Source organism: Fusarium odoratissimum (genome assembly GCF_000260195.1).
Source record: "Fusarium odoratissimum NRRL 54006 unplaced genomic scaffold supercont1.6, whole genome shotgun sequence".
NCBI classification, from domain to species: domain Eukaryota; kingdom Fungi; phylum Ascomycota; class Sordariomycetes; order Hypocreales; family Nectriaceae; genus Fusarium; species Fusarium odoratissimum.
Window position 1 is genome coordinate 1,748,776 of NW_022158692.1, and position 21,353 is coordinate 1,770,128.

The window sequence follows — 21,353 nt, forward strand, 5'->3', positions numbered from 1 at the left end:
GAGTTCTTGGTACTGTGATGTTACCCACCGAAAGCTGCAAGGAACAGTTCCTTCCGATCGGTAACAGTTGTCAACTCTGATCAAGACTTTCTGTAGAATTACCCAAGGTATCTTCCGATTCTATTGCCTATTTCTTATCACCTTTCACATGTAAAGTCGAGTCTCACGATAGAATCATCTCCTTTTTCAAGGGTCCACAAGTTGAGGGTCCATTATCACATGAACATGTGGATGTCTCCTGCCTCGTGCGTGTTGAATCTTGGTCTAATGTCTTGGCTCCTTCCCGAATAAGGGCTTTCATCCTAGGTTCGTTCCTACCATTCGGGAGTTGTAAGAGACTAAAGATATGTATAACACCAAAAGTTGATCAGTTCTAGGCGTATCATTACCTATCCCTAGCATCAATAACGACGACCTACGACAACCTACGATTACACAATTGATCATCATCAGCCTCAGCCTTCACTTCGCCCTATGACCTGTTGATCAATTCCCCAGAAAACAGCTTGTCGGCCCGTAATTGGTCCAGAATCCGCGGTTTATTTAATCCCATTACACCATGACCTCATTAAATCAACGACGATCAGGGCCAATGCTTGGGAGCTTCCACTAGGACTATCCGTAATCGATACTTCAAAAGCCGACTTCCTTCTTTCTTTTAAAGACAATAATACTTCATAAGCAACGTTGCGCTCACCCGCCCGAAACAGTCAATACGAGAACGAAAGAGAACAAACGGCATATACCTAAACACCAACCATCAATCGTGGATCCATCCACACCCGGCCTTCCCGGATCAGCACACACAGCCGCATTGCTGGACAGATTGAGTGATTCCTTTCTGATCTCTCTCTGGCCTAGCTCCACCGTCTGTCTTCTCCGTCTCCGTGATTTGTTTTAGGCCGAGGAACAAACAAGAACCGCACAGCTGCCATGCCTGATAATCCTTCGCTTTACCTTCCTTAAATAACCTCTTCTCCTAGTGTCGCGTCTTGCCGGCTAAGTCGCCTGTTCAACATACACACAGACCTCGGTCCTTTTCACAAAGCCCGCCGTTCAACCCAAACTCCCGTTCTTGTCTTCTGGTTGTGTCAGGCTGGGGGTTGTAACTGGGCTCAATTAAGTGAGCCATGGCAACGAAACCGCCGAATGAACCTCTACCTGATATTCCAAGTCCAGATATTCAGGATGATGATGACTCAATCATTTGCAATCAAGATGAGGCTGAGGCAATATTGCAACCTGCTCTTAGTGATGCTGCTAGACATTTGACCTCACAAAACACGCCGGCCATCGAGAAAGCCTTAGCACTGGACAAGAGTCGAGCCGGATTGTTCGATGTGCCCATCGATAAACACGGTGACACAAGCCCTGATCTTTCATCTTCGCCCGAGACAACACCCCAGGTACCACAGATTGCTACCCCAGAGAGACCACCCGCAAAAGTATCGCCCATTCAGCAGTACCGAAATGCTTTGCCTTCACCCTGGCAGGCTCAGCCGAAGCCTACAACCAAAGGTTCCACAAGCAGACCATCAGGAAGTATTCTGGGAAATGCCTTAGCTCCAGCTCGAAATCGTTCCAGGTCGGCAGGCCAAGAAGCACTAAGGAGACTGCAGAAAGCATGGCCTTCTCTTAGCCCTCCGACGCATCTGTTACCCTCGATGTCAAACTCGTTCTTTTCCAGCTCACACGACAAAGCAAGTGCCAGTACGTCAGGTGTCTCGAGTCACTCATCACCAGCAGCCCGCCTGCATTCGCCTCATATTCCTTCTGATGCGCTTGGTGTCTCTCAAGTGAGGCCTAGTCCGTCTCCGCAACAGGCTCGAGGACTCGCTTCTGCTCCTCGGGGTCCTAACGCAGCCTCTGCGTCTGTACGACCCAGGGTTCTTCGACGGGTCACTTCTGATGAGAGTCACTTATATCACAGTCTTTCTCGCACTTCTTCTCTCGGTGACGACGAACAATTCCAGGATGTTCGTGAAATGGTCAATATTCGGTTCATGGCCTTGAAAGACAGCCTTCCTGACGTTCCAAACTTCAAGATGCCTAGCCTGCCCAAGCTTTACAGCCAAGCACGGAAGTCAACTCATTCACTCGGTGCATTCCACTCACCCGAACCGTCACCAACTCGCGCTCAGCCCCCCAAGGACTTCGATGTCAGCTCAAAGGATGGATCTGCTGTTCTCGATCGCGTCCTGGAGTCTCTGACTGGGGACTTGGTGATTATGGGCGGATACCGTGGTTCCGTCTTACGATCTGCCGAGCCACCTCACCAACAGGTCTGGGCCCCTGTGAAACTCGGCCTCAACATGCGAAAGGTCAATCTCGAAGTTGGCTTAGAGGATGAGGACGAGGAAAGAATGGAAGAAACTATTAAGCCTGACGGTATGCTGAAACACATCGGCCCCGTCGACGTCTCTCGAAAGTTTATCAAGAGACTGCGCTCGTGCGATAATGCTCGATCGGGAAAGCTGCGAATTTGGGACTATGGTTATGACTGGCGCCTGAGCCCGCATTTACTGTCTCGTAAATTACAAGAATATCTCCAAAAACTCCCTTCAAACCAAGGAGGGACACCGGCTGGATCTCGTGGAGCTCTTGTCATATCTCACAGTTTGGGTGGTATCATCACACGGCATGCTGTCAACCAGAGACCTGATCTCTTCTCAGGGGTCTTGTACTGCGGCACACCGCAACGTTGCGTCAATATCCTGAACCCTCTTCGCCACGGTGATGTAGTCCTCCTGAATGAGAAGCTTCTCACAGCAAGCGTCAATTTCAGCATGCGGACGTCCTTCGTCTTTCTGCCTGAGGATGGTTTTTGTTTTGTGGATAAGAATACGGGAGAAGAGTATCCCATCGACTTTTACGATCCTCAGGAATGGATCAGGTGGCATCTGAGCCCGTGTATGCAGCCGGCTTTGCCGCCTCGCAACCGTCCTCAGTCATCTTCCTTCTCGTCCTTCCTCCCAAACTCTCTTCGGACTCGTGCTGACAGTAAGAGCGAGAAATGGCCACCTTCACCAACGGCGGCTGCCCGAGATCACAACCCTATCGCACCCCAGCTCAATGGAAGTGGTGCAAATGTGGAAGAATCAAAGCCTTCGGATCTGCAGCGTAAGCGTTACTTGGATTATCTCACCCGAACACTCGCAGCGACTCGCAAGTTTCGCTCAGAATTGGCCCACTTGCCAAGGCACCAGGAAGCCAACGCCTATCCTCCTCACGCTGTGTTATACGGCAAAAGTATTCCCACGGTGTACGCAGCCCAGGTCACTGGCCGTGAGGGTATATGCTATTCTGATGCCTACGACGATCTTCTCTTCCGACCAGGTGATGGCGTTGTCTTGGCCAAGGAAGCCATGCTTCCGGAAGGCTACTCTATCGCTCGCGGCGGTCGTGTCTGTACCGAGCGCGGCCACATCACAATGCTCGGCGATCTGCCGGCCATGGGAAAGGCACTCGAGGCACTTGTCAGGGGCAGGCGGAAGGGCATCGGCATGGGCACTGGTGGTGACGAGGCAAAATAGACGGGTTCCGGCCGTGTCGGGGTAACACCGCGCAACATCATGCCGTCACTCGGCAACACGATACGGCACCGGAAGGAGTCGCCGCCACAGCGGATATGGATGGGTATACGGTACCGCGGAAGAGGCTGCGAGTAAGCATTAGTACCTAGAGACGGAGGCATTGCATCTGCGTTAAACGAACGAATGAACGAATCACGAATGTGGAAGGATATGATAGATGTGTTGTTATACATGCATTATTGGACTGGCGTTGGATTGCCTCATCGTTTTGTAGCATAGCTTTTGTACGAATATTATAACACAAAAACATGACGCGGGCAGCATTTGAGTTGAATCCCACCGTTGAAGTCTGACACGAATGACGCCGCGAGTCTTTCCAAATATCGTCCGCAAGCCCCCCTCTATGAACTGGATCCTTTCCAAATGTCCTTTTTGTGACCTGATAAGTCACAGTACCGATGATGAAATCCTATGTAACTTCCAGAATGAAGACAATGTGGAATTGGTTAGCGGTGCTGTTTTTCCCGCCCGAAGCACTTGTCCAAAATGTGAAAATGAATATGGGTATAAAGTAAAAGCAGTCGCTGTCTTCGCCTATAAGCAGATGAGATGCCGAGCCGAGCTGGGCATGTGTGAAAACGACTGATGACGCCCATATTGGCGTCTCTTAAATAACCTCACCCAGCCTGTTGGTGGGTGGTTGCGGCACTTGGAGGAGAGGGTGTCGTGGAGGCTCAGCGTTTGTATTTCATTGGTGAAAGGAAGCCTAAGCCTTTCAACGTCCCCACGCTCTCTGCTTTCTGCAGGGTCTTGTGCTCAGTGGCTAAATCTGGTATGAGTAAAAGCATCTTAGCTTGTTCAGTAAGAACGTCTGTTCTCAAGCAGCACCGACGCTTTGGAAAGCGCTCAGCGGTAGAATCCTCCACTTGGGTGGTGTCCAGTCGGGGGTTTGTTGCCGTAGAGTTTGAATAGCGACTTCAATCTGTTGGGCCATGCGGACATAGACCATGGTTGGCTCTATGTAGGATAGAGACTCTGGTGTTTCCTCTGCGCGAGGAACGAATATGAGCTCCTCAAGTCCCGGCATACGCGACTGAATGCGACGCAGCAACTCGACTGTGAGACTGGCGGCAGTCATGGAGCGATAGGTTGTGTCAACCCAAAATAGAGCATCGTTGATAGCAAGGCGGCGCACAAGAGCGAGTTCTTCAGGATCGCACATTGACATGCAGGTTTGAAACTGAGAGTCTGCGGCCATGTAACCATCGCGAGGTCCAAAGTAGAGAATATCGCGATCGGGATCGAGGAAGACCTGACCAGGACCACGAGCAAAACCAAAACCGAGTCCGTAGTACTTCAGAGCTTCACTGCGCGACTCGGCGCATGCGTGGAGGTTGGCGGGAATAATTGCTGAAGAGGTACATCCTGACCATGAGAAGGAGCTTGAGGAGCCGGACCATGAGGAACCGCATTGCATGGGCACGAGGCGCGCAGGAGGGAGGTTATAATTCCAGATCTTGACACGTAGTTCTGCGGGGAGTTGCTCGAAGTTGTGCTGAAAAGAAGAGTGTTAGAATCGGGCATCTAGGAAGAATGGGTTGGTTGGTGACTTACAAAGGTGCGAGACGTCGGTGATGGCGGGGCATACACTGTATGAGAAGACATGTTGCAAGAAACGTATGAGGATCGGAGTGCCAGATAATATTGTGGCTGTAGTCGCAAACCCCAGGCGACACGCGCGGCGATAATGCGCTGCGAAACCAACGTTCAAAAGACCGTCAATTGTCGTGGTAGAGAGTGGTAGATGTCGATGGTGATGAACTTTTGAGTTGGGCGTAAAGCAAGTAGATGAGTAGAGTTGAGTAGAATCAAATGACCTGTGGTTCGGTTAAAGATACACAAAATATTACAATGAATCCTTCTTTCTCTGTTCTGAATGTCGGAATAGGCTCGAAAAGACAAAGTAAACACTGAGGGGCAGGTGAAGGATAATAAATATAACAAACAATGGGAGAGAAGACAAGATGAATAAGTGAATGACGATAGAGGGACTGGGAGAGGGAGTGTCGTTCAATTTCCTATCACACGCCTATACCCCATCCATGCCTAAATCATTCGGTCCTCACTAGGTTAATAAAGGTCCAGTAGACAGACAGACCCATGCCTCTCTCTAGTCTCTCCTCCTACCGCAGGATCCATGTCCATGTCAAGTTGTTGATGCCCTTGTCATGTTCATACCCTTGACAGACCCAAACTTATTCATACCCAGGGACACATCGTTGATGATCCTTGTTAATCAACAATGAAAAAATGCCCCCAAGAGCGAAGCTTCCAATGTGATTTTCACTCATGTACCCGTCGGCAAAGGCTCAAGCCCAAGAGCATCCGTGGGTCATGGACCAATGGACCCAGCCCCCCAGCCACGGAAAAGATACCAAAGTCCGAAGATTCTTGGCTTGTGTGTAAGTTGCCGGGAGAGGAACCCCAGTTGCGTTCGACGCTTGTGCAAGAGACTTCGATTCCAACTCGACTTGAGCAGTCAGAAAGGAAGACAAGAAAAGGGATGAAGCGCACTTGACAGCCCGGAAACTGCAAAACGCACTCGCTCGTATTCCCGGAAACTCTTCTCCATATCCATACACCCCCTTCGGCAGCTTCCATTCCCCTCAGCCTGACCTGACAGATCACAGCAGGAGGACAGAACTTTCTGCCAGCCTGATGCGACCCCGAGAACAGCCCAGCCCAGGCACATCACGGACAGAACCGACTGCTCGGGTCCGGAGAGCCGGGGGTGCATTGAAGTGTAGTGTGGTGTAGGCTAACTGGCATTATTTACAGCCTAAGACGAAGCACAGGCTGCACAAGCGACATCACATCACATTCAACAGCAGCTCAAGTTAAGCCGTTCCAAGCCTAGGATCAGGCTCTTGGTAGTTACGTCTCTGATCTGATGGAACACGGATCATAGAGGCGCTGGTTGACTTCAGTCTTTTCTCAAAGTCGAGTGCTATGCCGCATTCAAGGCCGCCACAAATGGTGTTTGACTGATTGCTGCAACTCCAATGTTACCCCGTTCCCGTGTCTCGCATGAGCCGCACACCACAGAGAGGGAAAACAAAAGAGCCTGAGTAGAAACAGGCAATCTTGCTAGTGAAATGAGCCCAGGAATTTCGCCATCACGGAGGAAAATGGCCGGTGATAGATATCTCGAGACTCCGCAAGCGTTTATTCCCCTTTCAGACTGTGTTTCCTGTTCCTTTTGCGAAGGGACCAAGGCATGGAAACATGCGTAGACATCTCGACCAATAGGCGTTTGCAATCGACTCCGGAACATTTCCAGCTAGACTTTCCCCCAGGATTGGACTTGTCATTTCTTCTGTAGGGACATGGGTCATATCATGGGTCCCTGTCATGGCTTTTAGGAGCCCACGCCATGATGCGATTGGTCCGAATGTTGAGTAGTACCCTTATTGACTTGCGGATGGCCGTTGATCCGACGCATGACAAGGAGGGGCCACAAGCCTCAGAATCCATATCCAATACTAGGCTTTGACACTGACACTGACGATACCTGCTCCCTTTATCCAAGATATGAACAACCTCTCATGTCATATGATGCTACTTCGATCTAGACAAGACGTGTTTATTGTCTTGATCTCTTGTTTCCTCCTTCGAGGACGTTCGAAACACACTCCCCGAGGGGTGCCTTGATCCACAGATAACGCCTCTTTGTCTGTTCTCGTCCTCATCGCGCTCTCCGGCGTGGGACATCAAAGTGACGGTTGTGTAGTTTATATCCACATGCCGTTCATGGTTCCCGGTCGCAAGGGCCAAGGCTGTAATGTAGTCAATTGTTCGAGGTTCGTGATCCCAGGGAACTATAATAGCATAGCGCATCGTAGCGTAGTTTGGTTGACTCTAACTTAGCCATCGTTGAAACTTGAAAGTGCCAGACATTCGTTCCATCACTAGAAAGCGCTCTATGGTTTTGTACGCTGCTGAAGGGTCTTGCAGTAGCCTCAGCTCTCTGATGCATTGCATCTGTTGTTGTCGAGCTGTCATTTCTGTTCCAATCATGTCCCAGAAATGAGGTACGCTAGATAGCTGCAGGACATGAAGATTGCATTAGGTTCATAGTCCCAGCAGCAGATGTCATATTGCCGTCGGCATAACGACTTCTCATAGGATTCACGTAGTCCACCACCTCTTCCTGGGTACTCAGCTGCCTTGAGCCCAAATACGACAGCGGGGCTTTCGAAGAAAACCTACCATATCCAATCCTTTGGAAGGTGATTAACAACTGCATTAGATCTGCATCCTGCTGATGAGTATTTTAATATCATCAAGACAAGGGTCGGGATCTTTCAGTTGAGTCTTCGCAGTCCGCCAATGATATGTACACGTCGTACTCAAGAGGTAAAGGTTCTATGCCGGTCTCTGTCTCAGCTCTCCAGAATCCGAGATCTAAGTTTGTGAGGATGTCAGGATGTCAGGATGTCAAGGGTAGCGCATTTTGGATTACTGAACGTTAGGGATCATGTCAGACCCTTCCCCTGCATTGCCCACTCTGATTGACTCGTCTAAATAGCGGCTTGCATGGATACAAAGGACGGGCCCTTGTTGGTCCTGGCGTCCTAACCGCAACCGGCGAGAACGCTACTGTCGATCATCCGCGACGCCTCACAGCGCCAGAGAACATCTTGTTGACAGAGGGGTTTGACCCTTGAGGCTTGAGGGAGCTCCAAGCCTCCAAAGCCTTGAGCATCTTGGCGCATGCCAACGTCAACATCAGCCTTCGTGTCACGATATCAACATCATTCAGGACGATTCCCGTTCATCGTCTCTTCAATGCAACCATCGCGAAACCGCGATGATCATTGCATAGACATTCTGGAAGAGTATAGCCGTCTCTGGTTATGCTCTGGGCTGTCTGTGTCCTTGTGCTGTGCCGCAAGGATTCGTACGAAAAATGATGGTCAGGCCGCATCGATCTGCCCGGCAGTTCGAGTATGTTATGTAACTGTGAAGCAGTTCGATATTAAAACATCACCGGTCAGCCTCGATTGCGGAGCAAGAGTGGCAGGTGTGTATTAACTGGCAAAAGCAATCCAGCAAGTTTCATTTCCGACAAGTAGCGGACCGACCAGTTTAACGGTTTCCGAAGACTATGCTGTGCGTATGGAATCCCCTGCTGTAAAGGTTTGAGCGGTATCCGCAAGCTGAAAAGAAATGTTACATCGAAGACTTTGATTCATCTTGACTTTTCGGAGCGCGATGCCAAGTCTAGCCCGAATATTTTCGGGATCCACATCGGGGGGCGTTCGAAACTTGAAAGCTGTCAGAAGGTGTGGCGTGTGCTATGGCGTTTTTCTAGACTGGTCAGGTGATCAAGCATGTGACCGTGATTGGAGATCTTGACTCTCACTGCTTGATAGATGGATAAACTCAGTGACCACTGGTCGACCGTTCCTGCAGCCTTCTTCTCCTAGTTATCAACGTACATAACCGCTCACGCCAACGGTTTGACACGGACCCAAAATAGATCTTGGTGACAACCATCTCCCATCTCGGGGAATAATGCTTGTCTCTGATTGGCTCAATGTTTGTCTAAGCGCTCGAGGCAACACGCTCAACTCTTGTAGCTAGAGGTTCGGCCAATCCTAGCCCAGCATTCGATGTCAATCTCTCACAACACCAACCAGCGCGCCTATGCTGCAATTCTTGCATAGGCGCTTCCAACTTATCACCCTGATCGGCTTCATGTAATTGGTCTCTTCAGTGCTATTGTGATGGTGTTCGTCGCTTAAGGTTAACGGATCTTGTTAAGCTGTGATCAATCTCGTATATCTATGTTGCAAATCCCCATGATCTAATTCAACATCAATTCAAAGCTCTTTCGTATTTACGTTTGGTTCCTTTTCCTTTTCTTCTTTCTTATATTCTTTCCTATATTCTTTCCTTTTCTCTCCAGCCGGTCTTGGGGTTTGAATTTTCCGTTAGTCTTGTTCCTCGTGATCCCTTTCTGGTCAATATACTCGGTCTATATCTTCAGAATGGAATCCTCCACCAGAAACATGTCCATCGGTACCAAGACAGAGATCTCAGCGTCCAACTTCGAAGCAGATGTTGAGTCGGTTCGAACCGAACCCAGCTTTCGTATCTATCGCTTGATCGACAGCGCTAGACTGGGCCTCACAGTCCTCGGTCTCGCAGCGGCCTTGACAATCCTTGGTGTTTCGGCGGATGCCCTCGCTGTGTTCCATGCTACCTATGTCCCGGAAGATTGGTTACTTCAACTATGGCCTGCCAACTTCGATATGCGCCCTACCGTAGCTCTGGTAGTCGGTAGTGCCCTGGTTATTGGGGCCAATCTAGTTTCGTTGATCACCGGCAAGCTTCCGACTGTAAGGCGACCCCCAGTCTCTTCCTGTTATATTTGCTTTTTGGTTCTAAAACTAACGGTCATGATGCAAATAAGGCCCGCGGAAACGCTGCAGTCAAGGCAGCAATCACATTTGTGCCCCCTGCTATTGCCCTGGTCGCCGCCATCATCGCCATGTCCTTCTTCTACGGGGTGAATGCTTCTACCACCAACGATTCACTTCAGAGCTGGACATGTCGCTGGAAGGACGTGACCATGAACGTGCAGCCTCACTTCGGCACACTCTGCAAACAGAGCCGGGCCGGTGTAGCGCTCTCTGTCATGCTAGTTCCCGTCGAAGCTATAATTCTGGGGTTGGCGGCGTATCAGTTCACCCTGGAGAAACGCTTCGACTTGGGCGCTCGTGGACCAAGCCGTAAAGCGGGAAGCCCTGCTCTGTCTTGAAATTGATATCGAGATTGGGAGATTGGAGCCAATATGCGAGAGTCCCACGGCCTTGGGCCTGGGTTCAGATTATTGAGACATCACGTCTGATCGCCAGATACCAGTTGAGTTGAATCGATGGAATTGTCAAAGGATCGGAATTAGTTGTAGGGTGTCATAATCAGCCCAGGGGGAGGGGGGCTGAGACTATTGGAACCCATCAAACATGGGTTCATTATTCATAGTCTCTTCTGTTTTTCTTCTGAGGATTTGGAACTGGAGCTGGAGCTGAAAACAAAGCTCGATGTGGTTTCGATTGCGATAGGTCATATTTGGAATATTAATCAACCCTCTTTTCTCTTTTCTTTTTACGCGCCGAGACAAATGCCAGGACCAGAACCAACAGCTCGGCCATGCCTAGCGCGCGCATAGTCTGTGAACCAGTCCAAGTCAGTCCAGATCTGGTAGATGATTTTGTAGACATTCCGACAGTTTGGAAGCCCCTGATGCCTCGCAGCAATTAGCAGAAACTCTAACCTATGGTGTTCCGTCTCCTCGGTGCTGTCAAAGGCGATAAGATGTAGGGGCAGTTGTTTGCATTACAATGGGGTATAACACATTGTCCAGAGTGGCTGCAGCCCATTATTAGGAACAATACGAGTAATGTTCATCAGTCGCAAGACAAACGAAAACGTACGGTCCTAGGCTTCGTGAGGACCACCTATCTCCGGGGTAGCCGAGCACCCGAATGCTACAGTAACATGAGAAATTCTTTCACACAATTGATCACCATTATCCGTACCCGCAACACTCGACAAGGTCTAGAAGACATGAATCGAAGGATGAAGTAACAAGTATTGACAGGCCATTTCTCGTCACGAGACATCCCAGTCAGGCGCTGGTTTCATCAGCATTATCCCCAGAAGGTAAGGCCGCAATGCATCCTCGCTAACAAAGGATCCATTTACGCCTTGACTGTGTTATCAGTCCCCGATCGTGAACGTTCTATACCGGGCGGAATCGAGCTTTATGCCCACCGGACCTCGCCTGAGCCAAGAGGAAGTGTGAGTTACAGTCAACTGTCATTGTTGAACCCACAACTGTGTGTATAGTGATTGCGTGGCACGGGTTTCACTTATAGAAGAACAGAGTGGGAAACGGAGGGAAACCTGCAGTCCTTGTAACACCAGCTACGGCACAAAGACGCCTCGCTTTATTGTGTACTGTATTCAACCTCGATTTTGTCTTCTTCACATTGAATTACTATAGAGTGGTCTCTATGTTCCCCTGCCGTAAGCCTCCTGCGTATTTGATTACGGAACGTGATACAAATTGTGCTCATAATTATATACGCCTGTTTCTTTGGCTTGATATTTGAGTTGTTTTGATACAAACGGCACATTATCGCAAAGTATGGGCGCACAAAGATCCCACATGTAACAAATAACCAAGCCATCTCAGAGCAGTCAATGGCTTTCATGCGCTCGTAACTTTCCTTTTACATCGTCGTGATCCCGACTCTGCAAGCTTCTGTTGTCTTCATGCATCTATCACCGGCAATGGCTTTACCTTATATTCCAAGTCGCACCTCTACGAAGCCTCCGAATCCAAAACCAAGGCAAAAACAAGAAACTCCTGCCTCAGCTCCAGCTCCAACTCCAAGATTACTCCTGGGAGAGCGAAGAGTCAAGCCTCGCCTTAGCAAGCCAAGTCTCGATCCTGTTCTGGAGAGCGATCAACGACTCTCAAGTGATGTAGAGCAGATTGTCACTGTGGACGCTGCCAGAGTGACGAGAAAGCAGTCATTACCGATACTCACCAGAAAACGAAGTGACTTCTTCGAGGAAGCATTTGGATCCAAGCATGCGCAAGACCCCGGTGATCGAATACGGAATGAGTCTCCTGTGCTAGTAGAAATCAAGACCAACGTCATTGCAAGTTGGCGCGCTGCATGAGACCAGAGAATATGTCACTAACATTCAGTTATGTACCTAGATTGAAGATGAATTCACCTTCATCACTGGACTATCCGAGTACCTCTCTTTGCGATATAATCGCCCGGCGTCTTCTATCGTAATGACAGTCCAACATGGGATCTGTATTCAGTTTGGTGGCGGTTCTGATCCTTGCTACACCATGACAATCGAGGCTCTCGCTCGAGACGTTCAGACGACGACAAACAAACGCAACATTGCTCTCTTTCAGAGACACATGAAGCAGGCTCTGAGAATTCCTCCATCTAAGGGGTTCTTGAGATTCATTCCCCTCGCCGAAGACTGCGCTGGGTGGAAAGGTAACACACTTGCTGGGCATATTACAGAGGTAATAGAAGAGGCACAAGCGATGACGGAGCGTCGAGGTTCGCTCAGAGCTCCGAGGAGAAGATCTAGTAAGGTGAGTCTCTTATATCGCTATGTTGAAGAAGCTGGTTTTGATCAACATGAGTAGGCATTTCGAGGAATAAGGAGTAAGATGATTGCATCAGAGAGCGCATCTGCATTAAATCCTAACACATCGAATGGAATATTGTCTAATGACCCAGAAACTCTTGGAAAGGCTGCGAAAAGCGAGGCCGAGACCGAGAAAGACAACACAAAGACGATAAAGCGAAGGAGGAGTTTCATTCATGCCCTGTTTCCTAGGTCAGCGAGCCGACTAGCGGAAAGAGAGGCGGAATGAGAGAAAATGAATGCAGAAATTCCTATCAGCTAGGTAGCCACCAGCAGTGATCAGAGGGTTGAAATATCGATAGAACTCTTTTGTTGGCGAGGAATGATATGAACGGAATTGTTAAGTCATATAACGCTTCGGTACAGGGTAACCTGCTGCAGATTGCATGCGCCACAGGTAACATGAAGATTTCAAGAAAATATTGGAAGAACAGGGCCCTCTCCCAGCCAAGGATTGAAGCTAGGTGCTAGTACCTAGTGATGAGATAATATATAACGATGTTACCACTTATCATATCTGAACCTGGCTTAGATTACGTGAACTCACATATGAGTCTATAAGGATACATCCAGGCCTGATAGAAAACCACCTGAGGTCGTTTACAGGAGGTAGGTACCTTCGTTTAGTGGGTTGCGGGGAGTTTCAGCGCTATCAGCTGCTGCCTGAGCAGTCATAGCTCCAACCACCTCCAAATGACAATCTCAAGACCATACACATACAACACCTGGAGACGCATCAATCATCCATCACCTATAGAACGTTCATGCCCATATTTCTCGTCATAATCGGCTATTGTCCTCCATCGCATCGTATACACACCTACCAATCAAGCACCGGAGCAATCAACCTTTCCCGTCAATACGCTCACTGATCAATCACTGAGCATAGCAATTGACTTTCTCAGCCTCACAGCCTTGCTCTCAGACCTACATTTGGACCAACCCAGCCTCGGAGAGTTGACCACTAGGACGGGAGATATCGTGTAGCACAGGATAGCTAGACCTGGGCTCTCTAAGCACAATGGAGGTAAGATACTAGTGCTTGTTGCGCCTGATTTCCCATGCTTTCTTTTTCTCTCTTGTCTCGACGCTTAAGTGTGCGCTTGACCCTTCGTGTGACCGATGCAACACGATACAACAAAGCACAGCACGGCACAGCACAGCGCAACAATGCTGTCACCTCTAAGGGTCACTCCCATCCTGTCAGCTCCCGCAATATGTCACCAAGCCCTGGCCTGCATCGAGGTAAAGATTGGTACTCAGTAGTGGCGCTGGCCACAAAATTACAGCATCAGGGTCCTGGCAGCACTCTGGATGCCCTGATTCGACGGACATTCGCTTGGCTGGGCCGCTGCTGTGTAGAGGAGTCTGTATCACCTCAAGTGAGAGGATATGCGTCTCTTATACAACGCGAGGCGTGGTGAGGCGAGGCTCTATACGAGCCACGCTGGCCTGCAAGTATGAGTCCGAGTTGGGGTTTAAAGACCGCTGAAGCCTCATCACGTCCAATCCCGGCCAGCTGGAGCCTTCTACGCCTTCAGTTCGCCTGATAATGCAATAGATGGGATCCTTTTGCTCCGATTCATCAGGTGCTGCCAGTTGGCGGGTATTTCATGTCCCTGTCCGTCAGTGCCCATTGTATCAACCACTGATAGCTCGCCATCTTGGTTCGACACAAAGAAAGAGGACAATAAAAGGAGAAGAATCCTCAAGATAGTTTTGCTGGATATCAAGTGACATGAGCAAACCCGATATTCACTTTCACTCTAACCCAAGAACCCATAACCCAATACCCTCAACACCAAACTACCCCCTCTCCATTGCCATAGCACAAGCCCCAAAATGTCACTCAGTCCTCCAATTTACAATCTTGCGCGCTCCTTTGACGAGGCAGATGTATCATCTGCCAGCGGAACAAGTCCAGCCCAGCTAAATCTTCAACGTCTTTTCGAACAGTCAATTAGCGGAGCTTCGGCATCTAAAAAGGATGCACAAAAACCTGCCGCCCCCGGACCCAATTCTGTTGGCGCAGCTCCTAAGGGGAAGCCGCGCTTATTACTCATGGGTCAACGAAGGTATGATATACGTGGGAGAAAAGAGCAGACATCAGCTAACAGTATGTCACAGGAGCGGAAAGTCATCCATCTCGAGTGTAGTCTTCCACAAGCTGCCCCCGAACGAGACTCTATTCCTTGAATCAACGGCTAGAATTCAAAAGGACTCCATGGCGTTAGTGCTAGCAATACTCTGACCGTGATGACCATAAACTCATAATTGCATAGGTCATTCATGGATTTCCAAGTCTGGGACTTCCCAGGCCAGATCGACGTCTTTGAGAACCCAGGATTCGATATTGAGGCCATCTTCAGCGAGATTGGAGCCCTCATCTGGGTCATCGACGCCCAGGATGACTACCTCGAAGCCGTCATGCGCCTCAATACCACGATCCTTTTTCTTCAGCGAACATACCCCAACATCAATATTGAGGTCTTCATCCACAAGGTTGACGGCCTCTCAGATGACTACAAGCTCGATATTCAGCGCGACATCACCATCCGTATCCAAGATGAGTTGTCAGACCACGGCTTTGAGAACGCCCCCGTCACCTTCCACCTAACCTCCATTTACAACCATTCTATTTTCGAGGCTTTCAGCAAGGTTATCCAAAAGCTCATTCCTCGCCTTGGAACGCTGGAATCCATGCTTACCAACCTCTGCCGCACGTGCCGTTTCGAAAAGGCATACCTCTTTGATGTGCTTACAAAGATCTATATCGCCACTGACAGCGCAACTGCCGATATGGCGAGCTACGAGATCTGCAGTGATTACATCGATGTCATCATTGATATAACTGAGGTTTATGGTACGTGGCAGCGCAGTGATGAAGGGCGGCGTCGGCTGGAGGGTGAACCGTGGAGCGCGCCTATCGATAAACAGATTGGCTGCAACACTGCAGAAAGCTGTCTTGTCCTGCACGACGGAAACAAGCCCATCATGCTGCGTGAGGTGGATCGTTACTTGGCCCTTGTTGCTATTATGAAGGAGGACTCGTACGATAGCATGCCCCTGGTTAACATGAATGTCGAGGCCGTTGTTGAGGGATTGACCGAATTCTTCAACATCACTAAGCCCCGGCAGCAGTAACTCGACTGCCATGACTGAAAGGGGGAGGGACTTCATATTTCTGTTCTACCTTGTAAATTATTTAGGCTAGCGTCCTTTTCAACACCTGTTTTTGAGAGTCCATGACGCCGGGTTCGGATTTCCTTCGAAGTACCCCCATTTCTGTGTTGATATTCATCGAAGTGAACCACATGACAGCCTGAGCTACGGAAAAGTAAATGTTTTGATAGTGGTGCGATTACTCTCAAGAACGCAGACTCTCGGGGGCATGTCGCCCCTGACATTATTCCTGTCGTTAACCTCCATACGCAATGGTCTAAACACTGACTTCTCAGGAAAAGAGTAGGCCGTGAATCCATCAACTGATACGCAGGGCGTCTCAGTAAGCCTGTTGGGATCGTAGTCGGCATAGGTAAGCCTTTCTGTTAGGATAGGTACGCAGACAACTTGCGGCCCGTTATCTTTTTGCAACATTAGTATCATACTTGTTGTATAAAGAAACTTTCCATTAGCTCACCTTGACTGTTACTTAGTATGACAAGTGTTTCATCGTTGAGAAACTTCAAGTCAATCAATGTACGTGGGCCAAGATCGATACGACAACTTATTGGTGGCCTGTTGGTACTAATGCCATTGATAATATTGATGCCGACGGAGAATATTTGAACTTCAATCTGTTAGCAAGGATAGTTCTTCAAACCATATAACAGGGCTCGCCTCACCTTCGCTTTTAGCCTCTTTAGATGCTAAAGCAGTCACCACATTTGTTTCCTAATTCGATGTCAGTAAATAGATGAGTCGCACAAAGAAGTTCAAGCACCTTGTTCTTTGATTTGCTCATCCTCATATCTCTATGTGACACCACACGACCAGCCGAGAGTCTAATTGGGTTTCCAAGTCGAACGCTACGCCTCTTTGCCTCTGCAATACCCTTGAATGTACGATTCGCCCAGTTCGTGGCATATGAAACAAGAAATTCGACACGTGGGAGAGCTTTCATGCTGGGCTGGCCGTTCTCCCACTTTACCAACGCCTGATCAAGGACATGAAGCAGAGTCGGACCACCTTCTATATGCGCCCAGTCTGCTTCATAGTCTTCTCTGGTCATTTCGTCAAAGAATAGCCGAAGCGGGCTATCGATGAGATAATTCTCAATATAACTCAGAACCTTTGCAATGTCCATGGTTGCCTCCTTTTCCGTGAGTTCCTCGCTCGCGGAGCTAGAAGAGGCAAGCCGGTCGATTTGGAAGCGAAGCCATGTTGAGAAAGCGGTGAAGCTATCAAGTTCGTCCATCACGTTGATCAATACTTTGTGACCGATGAGCTGGAGACATTGAACAATATCCATCAAGCGACTAGTTTGCTGGAGAGTGAAGCCGATGTCATCTCGGGTGTCATGAAATTGAGCCAAGCCTCGTAGCCTGCTTAGGATGATTGCACAGCGGTCAAGAGCTGGGAGGAAGTTCTCATGGACTAAATTTCTGAGGCCCTCCAAGCCGGAGACTACTGCTTTATCCCATCGTTTATGGCCCTGCAAAGTTTAGCCAATATCACAAGGAACCTGGATTCCCAAGTCACTTACTCGTTCTGCCAGACTTTCAACCAACCACTCGCGTATAGGCTCGTAGGCGTGACCTGTCACTGCCAAATGGTAAAGGGCAGGTACAATACTTCGTGGCCCAGTCTCGAGATTTTCGAGATCGCCTTCAATACTTCGCAGAAATCTTGTGGGAAGCTCGCGCGTGTTTCGCCATTCGACCTGCATATGAAGTTGTGCTTGCTTCAGATATCTCAATAGCTTTTGAAGAGTGGTTAACTTGGAGGCGAGGAGAGAAAGGTTGATAGGGTGGGATGAGATGAAGGGAAGGTCGATAGGCACCAAGTGCACTTCTTCTGGCTCCTCTGATTTGTCTGCAACTAGTAAAGCCTGGGTTGATACCTGTGGGTGCGATGCATGAAGAATAAGCTGTGAGCTTGATGATGGATTAATCTGGGGGCATTGAAAGCTGCCAATGATGAACGAATCGTATATGCTCAGCTGAAGCTGACCATCGCTGGTCCCAATAATCATAACGCTGACTTGATCATACTCCTCTGGCTTCGGGGGCTGGAAGAGGAAGTCTATACCAGTTCTCAACGTGAAAACCAAAGCATCTTCTCTGTTAAGGGATTATTAGTATGTTGGGTTCGACCGTGGAAGCTGAGGACATACCCTGAGCCGGCACTACTGCTGGGAAGAGGGCTGATCTTGGGTAATGCTGTGTCAACCTCGAGGAAAGTCAGTTCACGAGGAAGATCCAACGGAAGACCATCTCCATTCCGCGTTGAATCTTTACCGAGGCCATCCTTCAGAGCTTGGGATACGGCACTGGAGCTCTTCCCGGCAATACTGCTACTCGCCCATCCAATGTGCGTGATCTTGTTCCCTGGAGATTCGCCAACTTTGATATGGTGAGCTGCCTTGTTGTTCTCGAGCCCCATCAATCGCACAAAGCCGTCACTCCATCCGACTGCAAGGAATTGGCCTACGACGATTGAATGAGTAGGTTTCTCGATCATGAAATATTTATTTACTGACCATCCGACCTCCAAGTAACTGCCTGCGCGTCTGGTGCTTTTTGGCCCGGCGCACCAACTTGGTGGATCTTGGAAACAACCTGACCAGGAGGTCTGTACACAAGTATGTTCTTGTCCACTGGGTCCCAAGTTGCTGAGAGATCTAGAGTTGGGCAGCTCACAGGGTAGCCACCAGGTGCCCTGTCTTGATACTCAGTCGCGCTGAAGGGCGCAAGTTGGTTTCGCTGCGCCATGTTTATCTGTGGCGTTGACACAGCCCATGAGAGTATCTTCAGAGAACTTCTAACATCCCTATGAGCTGCAAACTATCACTTTTTCGTGTTGCTTGGAGAGTGCAATGTTGTATGCAAGTTGTGACCAAGAAACAACAAGCCCACAGGGAGGAGTTAGTATGGACCGTGCATCCGTGAGTAACTCGCACTATACAACTCAGACACGATATTGCTCGTGGGAATTGAAGAACAGTCAGATCAGACGAGAGTGAAATGCATACTCATTAAATATGCAGAGGCGAAAAAAAAAAAGATCAGGGATGTGATAACAAGGCTGATGAATATAAATACCTCGATTCTGCATTTCAACTCCCCAACAACATTCACTATTGCGTGCATAATAATTAGCTGTATGGAAGCTGATTTTGTGTCAATAATGATGAACAACGGCCACTTATTAACAAAATGACCAAAACACGAAACATCAATTGTCGTTGCGCCATTAGGTTCTAAACCGCCAAGACACTCCTACTAATGCCTATCTCCAGCTCTACTCAAATACATATCCCTATCCTTTTATAGAGTAAATTCGCCCAGAAGCTGTTCCTAAATCGAAAGACTTTTGGGTTCCGTCTATTCTACCAAGAAGTTGTCAGCGTGAGACTTGATCTCCTTGGAAAATGTCACTTCCTCGTCTTCTTCCAAAAGAGACGCGGAGTGAACCTGCGAAATGGTTAACACAATACTTAAGTATGCAAGCCGGGATCGGGACTTACGTCAACGTCAATGTATGGTGTGCTCTTGTTGAAGCGAACCGTCATAGGGAAGAAATCATTCTCATCACCGGACTCGGCCTCGAACTCGAATGAGCCATTGGGGTTCTCCTCATCCACGTTGCCAATTGTCCACTCGAGAGCGTCGCCAGAAACATCATACGTAGCATCGAAGCTTGAAACAACAGGCTCGCTACCTGCATAGGGAATAACGACACTAACATCGTTCAGGGCATCGCTACCGGTCAATTCGTACTCGACCGTTATGTTGTACTTGGCGCCCTCCTTGTTGATCCAGACAGTAAAGGTAATTGGGCATGCGCTGGCATCATCAACCTTGGGAGAAGCCCTCCATCGCAGAACACCAACAGCGTTGTTGACCGGGAAGCCACGTGCAGTGTTGCTCATCTGGATAATCTTGGAACCGTTGAACAGATTTCGGTCAACGTTGGGGTGTGTACGAAACTGTACGCCATGCGACGCAACAGCTTGGAGGCCGAGCTTGATCTTTGTCAGGCTAGGGTCTGAGATGCGGAGAACAAGATCGCCACTGATAGCTAGGGAGTTGACAGCACCCTCGCGAGACAACTTGGCCGAGATAGTCTCTGAAATAGTGACGTGGATAGCATCGCGATCAAGGGTTGACGAGACGCGAGGTTCGGCGGCTTCGGCATGCTGGGCGGGTGCGGGGGTAACAAGAGGTGAATCGTCGATTTCGCCTCCCATGTCACCTCGTACTCGCTCGAACATGTCAGTTGTCTTGGACTTCTTACCCAATTGCATACCCTTGGCCTTAGGAGCCAACGGTCTTGAAGGTGTTAGCCAATTGCATTCTGGACCACTGTAAGTGCCACTTACTTGCTGAAGGACTTGTTCTTCTCAGCCTCGTATGAGTCGTAGGTGCTGGTATTGGATTGCGAAGGGGGGTTGTATGAGGGATAGGAAGGACTTCTGGGCATACCACCACTGCTGCCCATTCCGCCCATGCCACCCATAGCTCCGCGACCACTGCGAGCAGCATCCTTGCGCTGCATCTCGAGCTGTTTCGCCTTTCGTTTTCGCTCCTCGGTGGCTTCCAACTCTTTGTTCTATGCAGGTATAAGTAAACGTCTGTGAAGTAGACCCCAGTGGAGCTTCTTACTCTTGCGATAATCTCTTGGATGCGCTCCTCATGACTCTCCATGTCCAGGAAGGTCTTGATTTGGCTAATGGTCAAGTTCTCACGGTAGCCGAGGGTGACAAGCTCGTCAAAAGCACTGAGCAGTTCGTAGGCATTCTTGAGGATTTCGCGCTCGTCGAGGCTCTTGCATGTGCTGGTAACTACCTGGGCAAACAGGTGCAGGGAGTCGATGTCCTGGAGAATGTTGGACTGTCGATTGGTGATGAGAACCATGTAGAGCTCGTCGAGGGGCTGGTAAACGAATCGGACGTTGTCTTGCTCGACGGTCGTGTGCTGCGTACCGCTATCGGCAAGTTTGGGGAACGAGGCGAGGAGGGCTTCTATGCGCGATCGTGGCATCTCTCGGAACTGTCTCGAGAGGACAGCTTTCCCTCCACGGGTGCAAATCGAAGCCGCAAGGACGACCTAGGGAGCATGAGTACATGATGTAAGCAGGGGTGATAGTGGTAGGTGTTGCGCACCATCTTGGCGGAGTAATTCGAGCAGATGTTTGTTGATTGCGATGAGAGTTGCAAGTTGTTGAATGCTCGTCCCCTGGATGTTAGATAGAGCGGGCCAATATTCAAGTCGGTGGGAGGTGCAGGAGCCTGAAGAGGTACGTACCCCTCTTGCGGCCACCTGGAAGCCAGGAGCCCAGGAGCTGCTATGAAGTGGAAGGGAAAGAACAGCACGGCCCAGCAGCCAGCTACCCCACGCTAGC

The 21,353-nt window shown here is 49.3% G+C and overlaps 7 protein-coding genes across 11 annotated transcripts; 4 read left to right on the plus strand and 3 right to left on the minus strand.

Moving 5' to 3' along the window:
• Nucleotides 1-301: 301 nt before the first annotated feature.
• Nucleotides 302-3,932, plus strand: FOIG_05245 (uncharacterized protein). Of its 2 annotated transcripts, XM_031203781.1 has the most exons (2): nt 302-1,123; nt 1,175-3,932. In XM_031203781.1, exon 2 carries the CDS (start codon nt 1,665-1,667, stop codon nt 3,531-3,533), a length of 1,869 nt encoding a protein of 622 aa, XP_031067360.1. In that variant the 5' UTR covers nt 302-1,123; nt 1,175-1,664; the 3' UTR covers nt 3,534-3,932. The 2 variants fall into 2 exon arrangements, with proteins under 2 accessions (XP_031067360.1, XP_031067359.1); XM_031203780.1 differs by having other exon boundaries at nt 302-3,932.
• Nucleotides 328-6,900, minus strand: FOIG_05246 (uncharacterized protein). The gene is made up of 2 exons (XM_031203782.1): nt 5,148-6,900; nt 328-5,088 (listed from the first exon to the last, which is right to left on the minus strand). Exons 1-2 carry the CDS (start codon nt 5,196-5,198, stop codon nt 4,411-4,413), a joined length of 729 nt encoding a protein of 242 aa, XP_031067361.1. The 5' UTR covers nt 5,199-6,900; the 3' UTR covers nt 328-4,410.
• A 2,026-nt stretch (nt 6,901-8,926) lies between these two features.
• Nucleotides 8,927-10,817, plus strand: FOIG_05247 (uncharacterized protein). Of its 2 annotated transcripts, XM_031203784.1 has the most exons (3): nt 8,927-9,181; nt 9,236-9,937; nt 10,012-10,817. In XM_031203784.1, the coding sequence occupies exons 2-3, from the start codon at nt 9,587-9,589 to the stop codon at nt 10,357-10,359; spliced, it is 699 nt and encodes a 232-aa protein (XP_031067363.1). In that variant the 5' UTR covers nt 8,927-9,181; nt 9,236-9,586; the 3' UTR covers nt 10,360-10,817. The 2 variants fall into 2 exon arrangements, with proteins under 2 accessions (XP_031067363.1, XP_031067362.1); XM_031203783.1 differs by having other exon boundaries at nt 8,927-9,937.
• A 1,080-nt stretch (nt 10,818-11,897) lies between these two features.
• Nucleotides 11,898-13,017, plus strand: FOIG_05248 (uncharacterized protein; the record flags this gene model as incomplete). The annotated part of the gene is made up of 3 exons (XM_031203785.1): nt 11,898-12,276; nt 12,341-12,732; nt 12,787-13,017. 3 exons carry the CDS (start codon nt 11,898-11,900, stop codon nt 13,015-13,017), a joined length of 1,002 nt encoding a protein of 333 aa, XP_031067364.1.
• Nucleotides 13,018-13,475: 458 nt separating this feature from the next.
• FOIG_05249 (uncharacterized protein) lies at nt 13,476-16,273 on the plus strand. 3 transcript variants are annotated; one of them, XM_031203787.1, is made up of 4 exons: nt 13,476-13,815; nt 14,745-14,863; nt 14,916-15,017; nt 15,071-16,273. In XM_031203787.1, exons 1-4 carry the CDS (start codon nt 13,810-13,812, stop codon nt 15,930-15,932), a joined length of 1,089 nt encoding a protein of 362 aa, XP_031067366.1. In that variant the 5' UTR covers nt 13,476-13,809; the 3' UTR covers nt 15,933-16,273. The 3 variants fall into 3 exon arrangements, with proteins under 3 accessions (XP_031067366.1, XP_031067365.1, XP_031067367.1); XM_031203786.1 differs by having other exon boundaries at nt 13,491-14,863; XM_031203788.1 differs by having other exon boundaries at nt 13,491-13,815; nt 14,916-16,273.
• Nucleotides 15,573-18,832, minus strand: FOIG_05250 (uncharacterized protein). The gene is made up of 7 exons (XM_031203789.1): nt 18,490-18,832; nt 18,124-18,436; nt 17,494-18,070; nt 16,732-17,442; nt 16,634-16,682; nt 16,429-16,578; nt 15,573-16,372 (listed from the first exon to the last, which is right to left on the minus strand). The coding sequence occupies exons 1-7, from the start codon at nt 18,719-18,721 to the stop codon at nt 16,116-16,118; spliced, it is 2,289 nt and encodes a 762-aa protein (XP_031067368.1). The 5' UTR covers nt 18,722-18,832; the 3' UTR covers nt 15,573-16,115.
• Nucleotides 18,833-19,029: 197 nt separating this feature from the next.
• On the minus strand, nt 19,030-21,304 carry FOIG_05251 (uncharacterized protein). Its single transcript, XM_031203790.1, has 5 exons — nt 21,115-21,304; nt 20,615-21,058; nt 20,332-20,561; nt 19,477-20,281; nt 19,030-19,423 (listed from the first exon to the last, which is right to left on the minus strand). The coding sequence occupies exons 1-5, from the start codon at nt 21,115-21,117 to the stop codon at nt 19,334-19,336; spliced, it is 1,572 nt and encodes a 523-aa protein (XP_031067369.1). The 5' UTR covers nt 21,118-21,304; the 3' UTR covers nt 19,030-19,333.
• Nucleotides 21,305-21,353: the final 49 nt, after the last annotated feature.